The 14,460-nt window shown below is 40.3% G+C and overlaps 1 protein-coding gene across 1 annotated transcript in view; it reads right to left on the bottom strand.

Annotated features, from left to right (window-relative positions):
• Positions 1-332: 332 nt before the first annotated feature.
• znf385b (zinc finger protein 385B) overlaps positions 333-14,460 on the bottom strand; it is a 71,554-nt gene continuing 57,426 nt past the window's right edge. The window contains 10 exon segments of the mRNA XM_082507309.1: positions 333-6,203; positions 6,206-6,244; positions 6,247-6,409; positions 6,411-6,548; positions 6,672-6,767; positions 7,515-7,699; positions 9,344-9,715; positions 9,814-10,009; positions 13,569-13,679; positions 13,820-13,956. Of these exon segments, the coding sequence (XP_082363435.1) occupies positions 6,148-6,203; positions 6,206-6,244; positions 6,247-6,409; positions 6,411-6,548; positions 6,672-6,767; positions 7,515-7,699; positions 9,344-9,715; positions 9,814-10,009; positions 13,569-13,679; positions 13,820-13,956 (1,493 nt within the window). The 3' untranslated portion in view covers positions 333-6,147.

Genomic DNA, 14,460 nt, shown 5'->3' with positions numbered 1-14,460 from the left:
TACAAGCACATATTGATGATCATTAGATCATGCCTATGTCAAAATGTTTTTTAAATAGCTTAGTTCAAGTATCTGATTTCATGTTGCACAATCAAAAGAAAACAGATGGACTCTACTGTTGGAAAAAACTGCAGGGAGAGTAAAACCACTCTGCTGACCCACGTGAGTTAGCTTTCAGCAGGACTGTTTTACACAGTGCTGCTTTAAAGCATCATGACTAACATAGGTATATATAACAAAAACATTTGGTCATAATTCAGTGTTGCGTAGGGTCTGTGTGACAGCGTTTCTTCATCGAAGTCTTCTTTTACTTCAAAAAGAATAAACACGGCTGATGTAGGATATACAGCAGTTTTTAATGAAAACAATTTTTTACAGGAATAAAATAAGAGAAATGTTGCATAATATAATTTGCATATTCACATCATAATAAACAATTTTCGTTAAAAAAAGAAGCTGACAAGGGTTCTCTAAAGCAGGAAGACTGGAATATAAAGGGAGACATCTTTCACATTCATCTCTGAGCGCACTTCAAACATTTCCATTCAAGGTCAACCGTGAAGGATTTGAATGAAGAGGGCTGGCTAAATGTATCGAAGCTGAACCGTGTGCGTCACCAGTTTTTCCTTCCCACTTTCAAACCTGAATGCGCTTTTAAAATATATTTGGCGAAAATTGACAAATAACACATATAACACTCCACCAAACTATGTTTTGTAGTTATCTCAAATATATGAGATGCTTAAAAAGAAAAAGAAGAAGCCCTGTGTGTAGTAGTTTGGGTGAACCGCTCCTTTAAACATTTAATTTACTTCACTGTTTGCATGACATTGATGTTCATGGAAATGGGCTCTTTTGTTGAAAGCAAATAGTCAACATTTATTCCAAGAATGCACACACACTCAAACACAAACACACTCACCATTTAAACAGTGCATCCCAGTTTAATTCATACCAGTGTTGCAACTACAGGCCCCCGAATGTAAAGTCTACCAAGCCTTAAGTGCTGAGAAAAGCAGCATCTGATCAGTTCAATATTGCACCCTGATGACATCATGGGACAGGAAGTTGAGAACAGCTGATTTGATGTAGAAGAGTCAGACAGCCATCATTAACACAGATTTGACACACAAGAACTGAAGTAAGTTACTGAGCTGTGAGATCAGTTACTGCATAGAAAACACACACACACACACACACACACACACACACACACACACACACACACACACACACACACACACACACACAAACTGTTTGTTTGTTACTGGAAGACTGAGAGGCTTCAAGTTCTTCAGGAAGAGGCAGGAAGACATTTAAAATACTGACCACTTGAAAACACAGAAAATTCAATATTGACGATGACGATTTCCAAATGTGAGGGTTACTGACTTTTTCTGCTCGTGTTTCTCTTTCTGATACAGTCTTTCAGCTGTGAGGCCTGGTGTGCTTTTTTCTTGCCATGGCAACAAAAGTATTTACATAAAAACAGCGTAGTGACATTCACACCAATGCTGTAAATGTGCTCGTGTTAGCTATTGATCATTTCTAAATGTGCTAAATTTCTAATTAAGTATATGAAACCAGAGATAACCTCCAAAAACCAAAGAGAAAGAAACCATCCTTTAATAAGCACTACTGTTTCAAGCAGTGAGGGAGGCAGAAGAATATTTGAAACACTAGAAAATCATTGGACAGGTCTAACAAAGCCAAAGTCAAGAGGCAACTCATGCTGCTGAGAGTTTAAAAAGAAGACTAACACATAGAGTCAGTAGGTGTTAACACCCAATGCAATATGAGGATAGGTTTGAAGCAGTAGAGCCATTGCAGTCCTGGAAGGAGCTCTGGGGCTGTCAGCAGGGCATGCTGGACTTCCTTATGTGTGCTGTGACTAACCTCTTTCCAATCCCAAGCAGCTTTATTGCCTGAGACAAGGAAAAGGATGCATCCTGCAAGCGGTGTCAGCCAGGCTCATGCAGCCTGAGCAACATCTTAACTGGATGTCAAAAAGCGCCGTAGGTGGTGGGATGATAAGGTCCTCACAGACACCACAAACAGACTTCCAGAGGGTCAAAGCTAGTTTTCCACTGTCCTCCACTTCTGACTTCAAGCTTCTGACTGACAGAAAAGAATTCAGACCTCATAAAGAAGCTTAAAGAGGTAGTAGGGATCACACTCTAACCTATCTAGATGTACAAAAACTTCCCATGAACTGCAACAAGCCAGGTTCCAGTGTCTGGTTGTTGAGGCCATTTCCAAAGTATAGTGTGCGTCCTCATTTCTAGACTAAAGTCAGCTGCTGTGGGCAACATCCATGTGGAATTTCCTACAAAAGACTAACTTCAAGGTCAAAGGACTAAAGAAAGCCAATGAGGAGCTACAGCAGCCAAGACTAGCTCAAGAAGGTGAAGCTATGGAAGAGTTCCCAACAAAGCATAGAGGACACAGACAATGCTGCCACCAGGCTATCATGTGAAGGCCACCACATGCTGCGCTTCTGATGTTTACATCACCCAATAACCCTGTAGAAGAAATTAATGTAAAGTTTTAAGAAAATGAGCACATTTATCCAGTAGTAGACCACTTTTACCATTAAAGGATGGGTTCACATTTCCTCAAGTCTACTGTAACACAGAAATCACATGTCTGTGAGGCATTGCTCAGTGTCGTTGATAATGTTGTCCGTACTGGCTGCAAATAAAATATGAACCCATCCTTCAACTCCAAAGTCATTAAGACTGACGCCAGTGTTAATCTGACCAATCACATGCTGCCTTTTACCTGAGCGGGCACGTGTTCCTCAGGTAGACCTGTCTGCACAGTATCTGACTGCTTTCCTGTGACATCGCGTTACATCAGAGTATTTGTTATACAGTTTGATGAGGAGACACCATGACATCATTAGTAACATTAACATTTTCTCTGGTTTCCAGTGCAACTGTGAAAACAATAACCTGAAGGTTAAAAGTGCTAAAAGAAGCTATCTGCTAGCAGTACACCAGACTGACAGCCAAAAGTCCTGCTACTGCCCTCTAGAGGCTCCAGTGCTCAGTGTGTTGGACAGAAAAACAAACATATTAAAGCATTAAAAGTTCATCTGGGACCCTGTGAACAGTTTGTGTGATAATGCTTGCTCAAAGGCCCTCTAAAAGGCTTTTCCCCACATCCTTCAACCACGTCTCCTTAAAGCTTCATCACATGACCTGAATGACTGAAACGGAAAATTGAATTAAATTAAACAAAAAAAAAATCGATTAATGCTTACATAAATCAGCAAATGCGACAGCACCGTAGCACCCAGACATTACAACAACATAATTTAAATGTAGGAAACATACACAAGATGAAAAGTGTACTTTAAATTGATCATTTTTTCATCGAGCCTCAAAGCTTTGCACCAAAACAAGATAAATAACCACCCCGTCAACAAAGAAAAAAGAAAACATACGAACGTCATTCTGAATGTTGTTCTTCTTTGTTTATCAGGCAGCACAGAAATTCAGCAACAGTTAGTTTAACCTCCTAGGACCTGGCGTCCACATATGTGGACATCACATTTTGGCTTATTTAGACCAAAATATTAAATTTTGGTGTACAGGGGCCTGATATCCACTTACGAGGACATTATACTGCCAATGGTCTATCGAAATTTTAAATGAATATCCTCATATGTGGCTCTCATTTTTCTTAGAAACAAAAATCAGGTAAAAAAAAAATAAAAATCTGGTAATTCTTTGTTTTTACATTCATCGGGTCCCAATCAGCCCAAATATCAAAGAGAAATTAAAAATGCATGTCGTGGAAGAGTTCGGGTCTTAGGAGGTTAAAGACAGGATTTGACTATTGTTACTCATTAAAACTGAATAAGTAACGAAGCACGTAGAACAAGTTAAAGCCAAAAAAACAGGCCCCTCTGTGTATCACATATTAAGCAAGCCGGGGTAAAGTCGTGTTTTTACTCAAGGTTTTGTGGCCAAAAAATAATTTTCACTTTCCTGTTGTTCTTGGAAGACTGGATAAATATCCTGCGATGCTGGCGTGTATTCACACACTCAGTGGGTTTGACAACACAGATTTTTCTCTGCTCCTAGATCAAGTCTATTTTTATTATCCTGGGTAACAGAGCTGGACTATAAAGAACAAGTGAAAAACACAAAAACACACCTCACCCAAAGCTCTGAGATGTAGCTGGAGGTTCAGAAAACAGCCAAGAAGTGGACCTTTGAGTGATGATGAAAAAAGGTAATATGAAGGCCAAAGAAAGCTTTAAAAGCTAATGGGTTCATCGTGCACCTTGAGATAACCATCCCTGGACCAGAGTGCTAAATGGACCAAAAGTCTTAATTTAAGCAGTTATTGAAAAATCAAGAAAAAGCTTTAGGTAAATATATACAACACACAATGTAAAATAAATAAATAGAGCACAAAAATAACCAGAGAAGCATTAATTAAAGCTGTAGGTAAAAGTTTGTTTTATCGATTGAGAGTCCGTGAGCTTATTTGCAGGTTGTGGAAAGTTCTAGTAATGTTTTAAAACGTCTCTCCAACTCTTCAGCTTTCAGAAAAGTTCTGCTCAGATGCTTCAAACTCCAGAAAGTTCAGTGACAGCAGGAAGGTTCAATAAAACAAAAGAATCAGACAGAAGGCCCTTTTCTCCATCCAGAGTCCAAAATCATTTTTCAACAGGCAGCGGAGACAGGTGGACAGGACACGGGGACACTAGTCACACATTAGTCACACAGAAAGCAGAAAACAGTCGGAGACAATGATGAGCAAAACCTTTGGATAACCATTAACGGTTATGTGACAATGTTGATCTGAGAAGCTGTCTGGTTTAAACTGCTTTTCATGTTTCCACTAAAGAATATATCTGCTTTAGTGCAACTTGGTGAAGCTGTAGCCGCCACTGAGGACACAGAGCAGGATGTGCTGTAGTGCTGTGTCAGGTCATGTCACCAGTTGCAGATGTTTTACACTTTTTAAGGATTTTAAAGCTGATTTTAGTATTTACGTAGCTCACGTGTATCAAAATGTAATTGTTTTGGGACAAAAAACAGAAACATTTTACAAATTGAATTGCATACTTGCCTGGCAGTTTGGATGCAGGGAGATATTAGAACTGAACAACAGGTGAATAAAAAGCTATTTTATTTATTTCTGCTCTTTTTTAAGGAGAAAAGTGAAATTTTTGGTCAAGTTTTTATACATCAGTAACCAAATAATAAGGTTTTAATGACATCACCAAACAGATCAGTAGGTCAAACACTCGCAGAGGCTGAAAACAGGCCGCCTGTTCAACCAAACAGTTCACACCACCGTGTCCCCACTAATAAATAAAACCATGTAGGTTTTATTGTAAACCATGTAGGTTTCGGAGCTGCACAACAGGACGTCTAACTGTTTTTAGAGTGTTTCATGTGATTTGTTGACAATAAGTACAAAATGCTGTGTACTCCATCCAACTTTTTTTTTTACTTTCTTCAGGAATTATGTATATGTGAAACACGAGAGTAGCGTCTGAGTGAGGGCACGCTGACAGCTGCAGTAGTGTTAGGTCACGATAGACGACGTCTGCTGAGTTTCTGACGTCTTATTTGTGCTGCTAAGCTCCTCGAGCAGGTGATAGAACAGCTCCTCCAATCCTCTTCAAACTCTGAGGGAGAACCCGAGCTGGGATCTCGAGCAAAATGTTCCCATCAGCTTTAGTGTCTGGCCTCATCAAAACGTCCAAACTTCCTCAAAACCTACCCCCCAAAAAATCAGTAACAGCACTGTTACCTGTGTTGGTAAGAGTTTGGGAGCAGGTTCTGGGTTGTCTTTAGATTCAGTGTCTTGTCAGCTCTGACAAATCAAAATACATTAAAAGCCTATTTTTTTGGCCAATGCAGGCTGCTAAAAACGGATATTTGTTCTCGACTTGGCTTTCTCTAAGGTGGGCCCTGTGTTTTAGATTTTGCAGGTCTCTACGGTCACTTAGTGCTTTCTAAACAATGTTGAGCAACTTCAGTATTTTTTGGTTTCCAGGAACTTCACATGTCTCAATGAAAGAACTGTTTTGTTATTTTTTATTCTGTTTTTTCGTTCATCCAGGTTCAGGTTATTTAAACGTACATCCCCTCTTCTGGTCGGCAAGAGGCAGTTCACAGTTCACAACTTTCTTAGTGGGGAGGTTGCAGGTTTGAATCCCTGCAGTCTTAATGCGATGTCTCCCATGTCCCCGTAGTGGCAACAAAAAGCATGTCAAAGTTCGCTGGTATGACTTCCCGCTTCTGCTGGCATCAGTACGGCGTGAAGAGAATCGATCCTTGGCTCGCTCTGATTGGTCCAGGTGCTGGACGGAGGAAGGAGGCTGTGAAAAGGGGGGAAGAGGCCGGAGGGCGAGGGTGGATAGAGATCGCAGGTGTGAGGGGGGAGGACGTGGGTGTGAGGAGGGGGGAAGAGGACAGAGAGGATGGAGGGAGTGATAGAGAGGGGGTGAGCGGAGTAGATGGTGGAGCAAAAGGAGTGGAGAGGAATGAAGGTGAGAGCGCAGGCTTCACCAGCTCCTTCTGAGCAAACATGGAGAAGAGAGGAGGAGAGGAAACAAAGAGACATCGATGAAAAAAAACAGAATGAAGACAAAAGTAAATAATAATACTTAATTAGAGGAAGGGAGGTAAAGAGACACTCACAGTGAGTGAGCCGCGCTGCTGTTTGTTGTAAGGACTGTACTTGGGTTTGCTGGGTTTTCCTGCCACTCTGTCCTTGTGCCTCCTGCTGGAGATGTGCTGCAACAACAACAAACACTGTCACAGTGAAAGCAAATCTGAGGGCAGACAAGACCAACAGCAACCGAGACTATAAACTGCACAAGAACAGAAGAACCTGAATGAAATTAAGGATCAAGATTTCACAATGATTCACAAACTAAAAGCAACCAAGTATGTAGTTCACTAGTGTAAGTTCATTTGTCATTTCAGGTAAAGAGTTGTTAAACACATTAGTCGGATAATGTACAGCAAAAGGCCTTTCCAGGGGTTAAAAACCAAAATAAAATGAATAAACATTAATTTTCCAGTTGTAACTGTGAGAAGACTGTTTTTACTTTAAACTTTAAACATAAACTGAAACTACATTAAAGGTACAGTATGTGAAATCTCACCACTAGGGTGTGCAGCTTAGAGTCAGTTGAGTTCAACTTTCTTATCCCTCACAATTTAAGTGCATTATCCTAGCTACGGTGGCCACTGCATGACAAAACTCTGGCCACAGTTCATCTGTAGTGAGTGTAGGCTGTCAGTCCACTGTTTACCTCAGATGTCAATATGTGTCTATTTACTCTGCAGGACGCTGTAAAACCTTGTGAAAGGAGTCCAATATGACGACGATCACTTCTGTGACAGCAATGCTGAGGTGAATTGCTGGTTTTACTGAACCTTAGTATTGTGTAGCAAATATTTGAGTGTATATGAACAGTCTGACAATCCTGTAGCTGCCTTCCTTTAGATATTTGTGAACCTGCTGCGAGTTTCTACCTGTTTAAGCTGGATCTCAGAGTTGACATGGACATCACAGATCTGGCAGTGGAAGGTTTTGTTCTGCAGGCCGGAGCCCTTCAGTCCCGAGCTGCTGCCGTTCTTCAGCTTTGCTCCAGGCCGAGGGTAGGCTTTGATCGGCCCAGCGCCACTACGAGCCTCCAGCATTGTTTTATGTTTTGATCCTGAAAGCAAAGGAAAACAAACTCAGGAAACACGAAAGGTAAAAATATCTTTAAATATGGGTCTGTTGTTTTAATTCCATCAAAATAAAACCTGTACACATCGTCTGCTTTTACACTGATCTTTATCTTCATGGTTACAAAAGCTTTCTATAAAAATCAACCAGAAAAGACTTGCCGAGGATAAATATTCATGTGTGATTATCATAATGTGGAAACAGAAGTGCAGAAACTCTGCTGAAAGCTCTCCCTGTTGATGTATTCCAGGATTTCCACAAATCCTTTTGGCCATATTGGATTATGAACAAGTTTAATAAGTTTAAGGCTTGTGTGTGTTTCATGCATGAAGCACAGCATTTGTTTTTTGAATATCTTTTAATGTCACAGGAGTAAAAGTAGATACCAAAGATCTCCAAGCAGGGGCAGCACAGAGCCACTGAGGGAGATTAAGGGACACCTTCCTTCCACCTTTCAGTGTCATTAATCCAAATTCTCCTCTTTCTAAATGTGTTTATAGCTGTATAGCTAAATGTATATACCCTGGTATGTTTCTGTGAGGAAGTAAAATAACTACCAGCAATTGAACTGTCCACCTAATTTATAGATTCAGAGATATGAAGAGTGAAAAAAACAGCATATGTTCGAGTGAGCTTCCCGCAGCTTTCAAAAGAAAACTTGGTTTTATGTGAATCTCTTTTGGGGGTTTTTGGGTCCGACTTAAAGTAAACACAGGACAAGGCCTCGTGGGAACTGCATTTGTAATCTCCATCCAGGAAAATTCTCCGGTTGACTTAATCACTTGATTGCTGGTATTTACAGATGGTAACATTAGTTGAAGCGCTATGCTGAGATGCACAACAGACATATTTTGTATTATTTTAGTTTAATCACCTGATGCTTACTCTATTTTAGCACTGTAAATAAGAAGCACAACCGCTCAGCCGATATTGTAGTTGGACCTGTCCTCACTGATTTACAGCCATGGTAAAAAGACACTCTGTCAATTCAAGGGTTTCACATATCAGGAGATAATAAACATGAGCTGACACTTGGCAGGTCTTGAAATTAGGTAAATAAAACCACAGATGAGTTACAACATGTCACATGTTACACAATATCAACATTTATTTAACAAAAACGAAGCCGAAATGCAAACAAAGTCAAAAATATGTCCATCTTTAATACTTCCACGGGAATTAAGACGATGAGTAACAAAATGCTCAGGAGGAAAGAGATTACCATCAGGGACTATCAGCCCATCAATCCGGGAAGAACTATAAGGATATTTACCAAACAATGTGAAATCTCCCATCGTACGCTGAGAGATTTTATTCAGGATTGGGCATTCCAGCAAATCCAGCCCAAGGTCAGACTGTGCAATGCTCAAAGAAACCAAGAGCCCAGAGACTCTACAGGCCACTTTTGTACATATTTCCTGTACTGTGCTAAAGATGAATCAATCCTTCTGTCCTTTAACTTCAATTTAAATTTCAGCAACTTAACATTCACCAGAACCGACAATTTTCATACATTCAATATTTTGTAAATGAAGGTGTAACAAAGAACTAGATGCCACAGAAGCTTTTGTTTTTGCATGCTAATGCTAATGCATATCATATAAAATCAAAGGTGCATATCTCTCCTCACCTGCATTATGCGCCTCCAGCTGAGAGAGCGAGTTGACCGCGACTTTACAAAGAGAACAATACAGCAGCTTTTTCGCCTTCTCCTCTTCTGACTCCACTGAAGGTGAAGCATCCTGGGAGGGTGCAGGTGGAAGGGGAGCAGGGCAAGACAAGGTGGTGACAGGAGCGGGAGCGGAAGCGGAAGACACTTTGGAAGAAGAGGATGACGAAGAGGAAGAGAGGCCTGGAGCTGGGAGTCCCGATGGGGGGCTGGATGGAGGAGGCTCACTGCCTGCTCTACTAGAAGAGGGGGAGGAGGAAGAGAGAGGGGAGGTAGAGGGGAGGAGGAAAGATTTGACAGGAGACGGAGTGTCTGCGGTTCTGGATAAGAAATCTGAAGGGAGAAGAGTGGAAGGAAAATGAAACAATATCTGAAAAAAACATCAGCAGTAACATAATTCACATCAGTGTTATTACTGGATAAAAATGAACCTGTGTGTTGATTAGTGCTGCTGTTAGCTGAGACAAGAGGGACGGGGACAGCTGAGACAAGAGGGGCGGGGCCAGCAGGATTACAGACGCTCCCATTGGTTTCTGCAGAATTTGACAGCTTAGCCTTGGCTTTGTTCTCCTGAGACTTGAGCTTCTTTGCGTGACGACTTCCTCTGTAATGAGCCTCAGCCTGAGACTGAGATGTAGAAATAGAAAAGTTTAAGTTTTGTATTTGAGCCATTCAGCATCCTCCAAAATAAAACCGATGTGAAAGGGCCAGAGACTGCAGTCAGTGACTGGAAAAGCCACTTCAGAGCAGCTATAACAATGAACCCTGTACATTGCTTTATAAGGTGCTCACCTTACAGAAGACATAAACATGTTTACAGCATACAAAAAGTTTGGTCTCTATGGCTAATCTCCCTTTAGTAATTCAGGGTAGTTGTTGAACCATAGAAGGCATAGAAAAGCATGCTAGCAAAGCTGCAGCAGCACAGCAGCTCTGGAGCTGCAGGCATTCATGCACGCTATAGGACACCTGTGTTTTGGAAAAGCTCAGAGCACAATCGCTGGAATTACACACATCAAAACAAGGACAATAGGCTTGAAGCATGAAAATACATTTATGTTTTATTTACAGACCTACATATAGCACACATTAAATCCAGGCCTCTGGGCCACCTGTGTACACAGCCGGACTGATTAAAACAGGACTTTACATATAATGTTAAATGCACAGGAGATGGACCTGAGGCCACTTTTGGGCTGGCGATGCGTGAAAAATGTGCAGCCCCCTCGTTCTCTGAATAAAGCCGGAGCATCTGTGCAGCAGGAAGGTTAACAAGAAATTGCCATAGCTATTTTTTTCATCATGCTCAGCGTTTCCCAACAGTGAAACATCATCCAGTAACGTGGCGTTTTGGCCAATCAGATGAATGCGAGTCCTCGTTTTCTGGGTATTCACACTGCAACAGGAAGGGTAATGTTTCTTTCCAGGCCTAGAGAGACTGCAATTTCCTTTTTCCAGAGTCCCATGGAGGGAGCATCCATACTCTTCCAACATAGCGCAATGGCTCTTCTGGCTTGAAGTAGTCCATAGTCCAGTAATTTGGTTTTTTTCCCGATTGCTTAAATTCCCTTGGATATATTCCAAGTACATAGAGTTTTCCTTTTAAAGGGATTTTTACCTTAAACACTTCAGACAGATATTTGATAACATCTTTCCAAAAGTCCTGGATTTTAGGACACTCCCATAGACAATGAAGAAGAGTCCCTTTTTCAACTAAACATTTAGTACAGATGTCCGGAATATCATTGGACACATGATGAAGCTTGACAGGTGTTATATAGGTTCTCATGAGCCATTTATATTGCAGTAGTTTAAAGCGTGTGTTTATTGTTTGTTTTTGTGCTTTTAAGCAGGCCTGGTTCCAGTCATTTTCATCTATGTCCTCTTGGATCTCCCTTCTCCAAGCATCCAGTTTATCTGCTGCTGAGTCTTTGGAGGAAAGCATCAGTAAATTATAACATATAGAGAGAAAACCTTTCCCTTTTGTATTCTTAATGCATACCTCCTCTATTTTTGTCAGTGGTGGAAGTTCAGCAATCCTTTGCAGTTTTGATGACAAATAGTTTTTCAATTGTAAATATTTAAAAAAGTGCTTTGGGGGTATTAAATATTTTTTACACAACTGATCAAATGTGAGCAGCATGCCATCTGCATATAGGTCTTTAATTTTTTGAATGCCTTTATTTTTCCATATTTTAAATCCTCCATCACTTTTACCTGGCGTGAACTTTTCATTTCCCCAAATAGGGGTAAATTGCGAAAGCGATGGAGGATCGCCCACATATTTATGAGCTGCATGCCAAATTATAATTGTATTTTTCAAGAAAGGGTTCCTTGTATTTTTTTCTTAATGTCTTAGTGTCTGAAGAATATAGAAAAGTGTGTAAGGGAAGATCTGGAACAGATTTTTGCTCGATGTCAACCCAGGCTGGAGGTGTTGTTGGGCAGCCATATAATACCATCTGAGGTTGGGGACTTGGAGACCTCCTCTTTCATAGGGCAAGTAAAGTAGTTGTAAGCGGAGCCTTGCCTCCTTATTATTCCAAATAAATTGGTTAAATAGTTTGTTTAAACTGTCAAAAAATGAAGTTGGTAGAGGCAACGGAAGTGTTTGGAAGTATTACAAAAATTTGGGTAAAATTGTCATTTTTAGGATATTTATCCAGCCTATCATAGATACAGGCAGGTTTGTCCAGCGGTTTAGCATTTCCGTGACCTCTTCTACAAGGGGATCATAATTTATTGAGGTTATGTCCTTGATGCTTGGGGCGATCCTAATGCCTAAATATTTAAAGCCTGTTGTAGTTGTTTTAAATGGGGTGGCCACCACAGGGCTTCTTCTTTCTTCTTCATTAAGAAACATTAATTCTGATTTAGAATTTTTAATTTTGTTTCCTGAAAATTCTCCAAATGTTTTTATTAATGTTACTAAATTAGGGTTACTATCTTTCAGATTAGTCAAAAAATATATATAATATCATCTGCAAATAAAGAAATTAGATGGTCTCTTCCTCCAATTCTTATCCCTGATATTCCTGCATTTGCTCTCACAGCTATGGCCAGAGGTTCTATTGCTAACACAAAGAGAATTGGTGACAGAGGGCAGCCCTGCCTGGTTGATCGCTGTAAATTAAAGGGTTTTGATACGTTATTGTTAGTTAAAACTTGTGCTGTTGGATGTGTATACAATAATCGGATCCATTTCAGGAATGTTTCACCTAGTCCATATCTGGGGAGCACTTGTAAGAGATAATTCCATTCTATTCTATCGAAGGCTTTGCACGCATCTAGTGATAGCAGCGCAGTGTCCTCCCTATTGTTTTTCTCATAAAGTACATTGAGGACACGTCTTATATTATGATAGCCTTGTTGATCGTCTGTTATCAAATTAGGCACATATTTATCTAGTCTTCTAGAGAGTGCTTTACACAAAATCTTCGTATCACATCCCATAAGACTAATTCCCCTATAAGAGGTCACGCTTCTCTCTTACTTCTCTGAGCCGTGATTCCTGTTTTCATGTTCACTCATGAATAATTTCACCAGCTCATGAATAAGTGATGTTTGACTGGCATGTTCCTAATGAGGCAGCTCGTTCCCGCACAGCAGTCGTCTGTGAATGGGCAGAGTGTCGTTTACGCAGATCTGTGTCATTAGGGTGTGGAAGGGGAGGTGTTACACCTGAGCTTACGCACCTGTTCTTTTCCAGGAGCACCTCACAAAATTATACAAAAAAAAAGAAAAGAAAAGACTTCATCTCTCTAGTGGTAGGACCCTCCTTTTCAGCAAGACTAACTATAAACTACTTGAGAATAAACTTTCATCCACAGTAACGCCAGTGAAAATTTAAAAGTCAGACAATAAACGGCAGTTTTTTGTTATTGTTCATTTTCAGGATCAGATCCCATAAAAACGCAGGACTGAAATGCGGTCGTTAACAGCAAGCTCAGATTAGCTTGCATGGCAAATGTTAATTTTAGATGTGCTGAATTATATTTATGATTGGAAAACTAATTCAGTTACACAGGCTTTAGGTGCTAATGAGCAAACATTTCTAAGATACAGTGCTAACATTTTCTAGCAAACGTGTAAATGTATTAATAAGCAAACACTTCATTTATATTTATATCTTGTATATCGACCAGAAACAAAACACACACACACACACACACACACACACACTTACATCAGAGTTGAACCTCAACTGGCAGACAGTACAGGAGATGACCTGTTTCCTTTTAGGTACCATGGTAACACCAAAGGTGTGGTTGATGACAGCCTTCTGCACCGGGTCCATCTGAGTGAGACACACAGAGGTCAGAGGTCACGAGCTTGTTTCAACCCGAGTACTGATGACACCATGAAAGATTTTTTTGTTCGATCTATTTGACCTGCAGCTATGACACACGCTCACCTGTCGCTACCACACACACCTACCGTGTTGAAGTTTGGGAAAAGTCCAACTGGTGACGTTGTCTCAACAGGAAACGGCAGAAAGGGTTTCATCATGACTGAGGGACCAGTGGCACCTATGAGACCTGGCAACGCTCCGCCCACTGCACCACTCCCACTTCCTGGGAACAGACACGAAGTTTAAATAATTGATTTCTAATACCTTTGTTTTCACACACTTCAAACAAACAGCAACAACACAAAGGTTTGCAGGGCAGAGTTTCTGCTTTAAGGATGAAGCTGAAACTTATATTGACCCAAATTTCACTTCAGAGTTGCTACAGTCACACCACAATGCGAAAATAAGGATATACTTATATTTTTCCATACTGAAAACATCTAGAAATGAATCCAGAAAAAAACCCTGGTTGACTCGTATTCACGCTACATAAAACGGGTGAGCCATTTTATGATGTTATGGATTTAGTTTGGTCCCTTTTGGCTAAAAATATTGGCCATTATTGAGTTTTAATAATGATTCCTCAGCTGTTTTGTCATTAGTCTGTTGACACTTTATGAAGGTGAAATTAAATTACATTTATTAATACATTTAAGAACTTTTATCCAAAAATTTGTTGAATAATGATGTCATAAATAGCCTTTTGTCAAATTAACCATCTGTAAGG

This window comes from Aulonocara stuartgranti (assembly GCF_965226115.1).
Source record: "Aulonocara stuartgranti genome assembly, chromosome: 16".
NCBI classification, from domain to species: Eukaryota; Metazoa; Chordata; class Actinopteri; order Cichliformes; family Cichlidae; genus Aulonocara; species Aulonocara stuartgranti.
The sequence above is the reverse complement of the archived record's forward strand: the minus strand, read 5'-3'. Positions and strand labels throughout refer to the sequence as shown.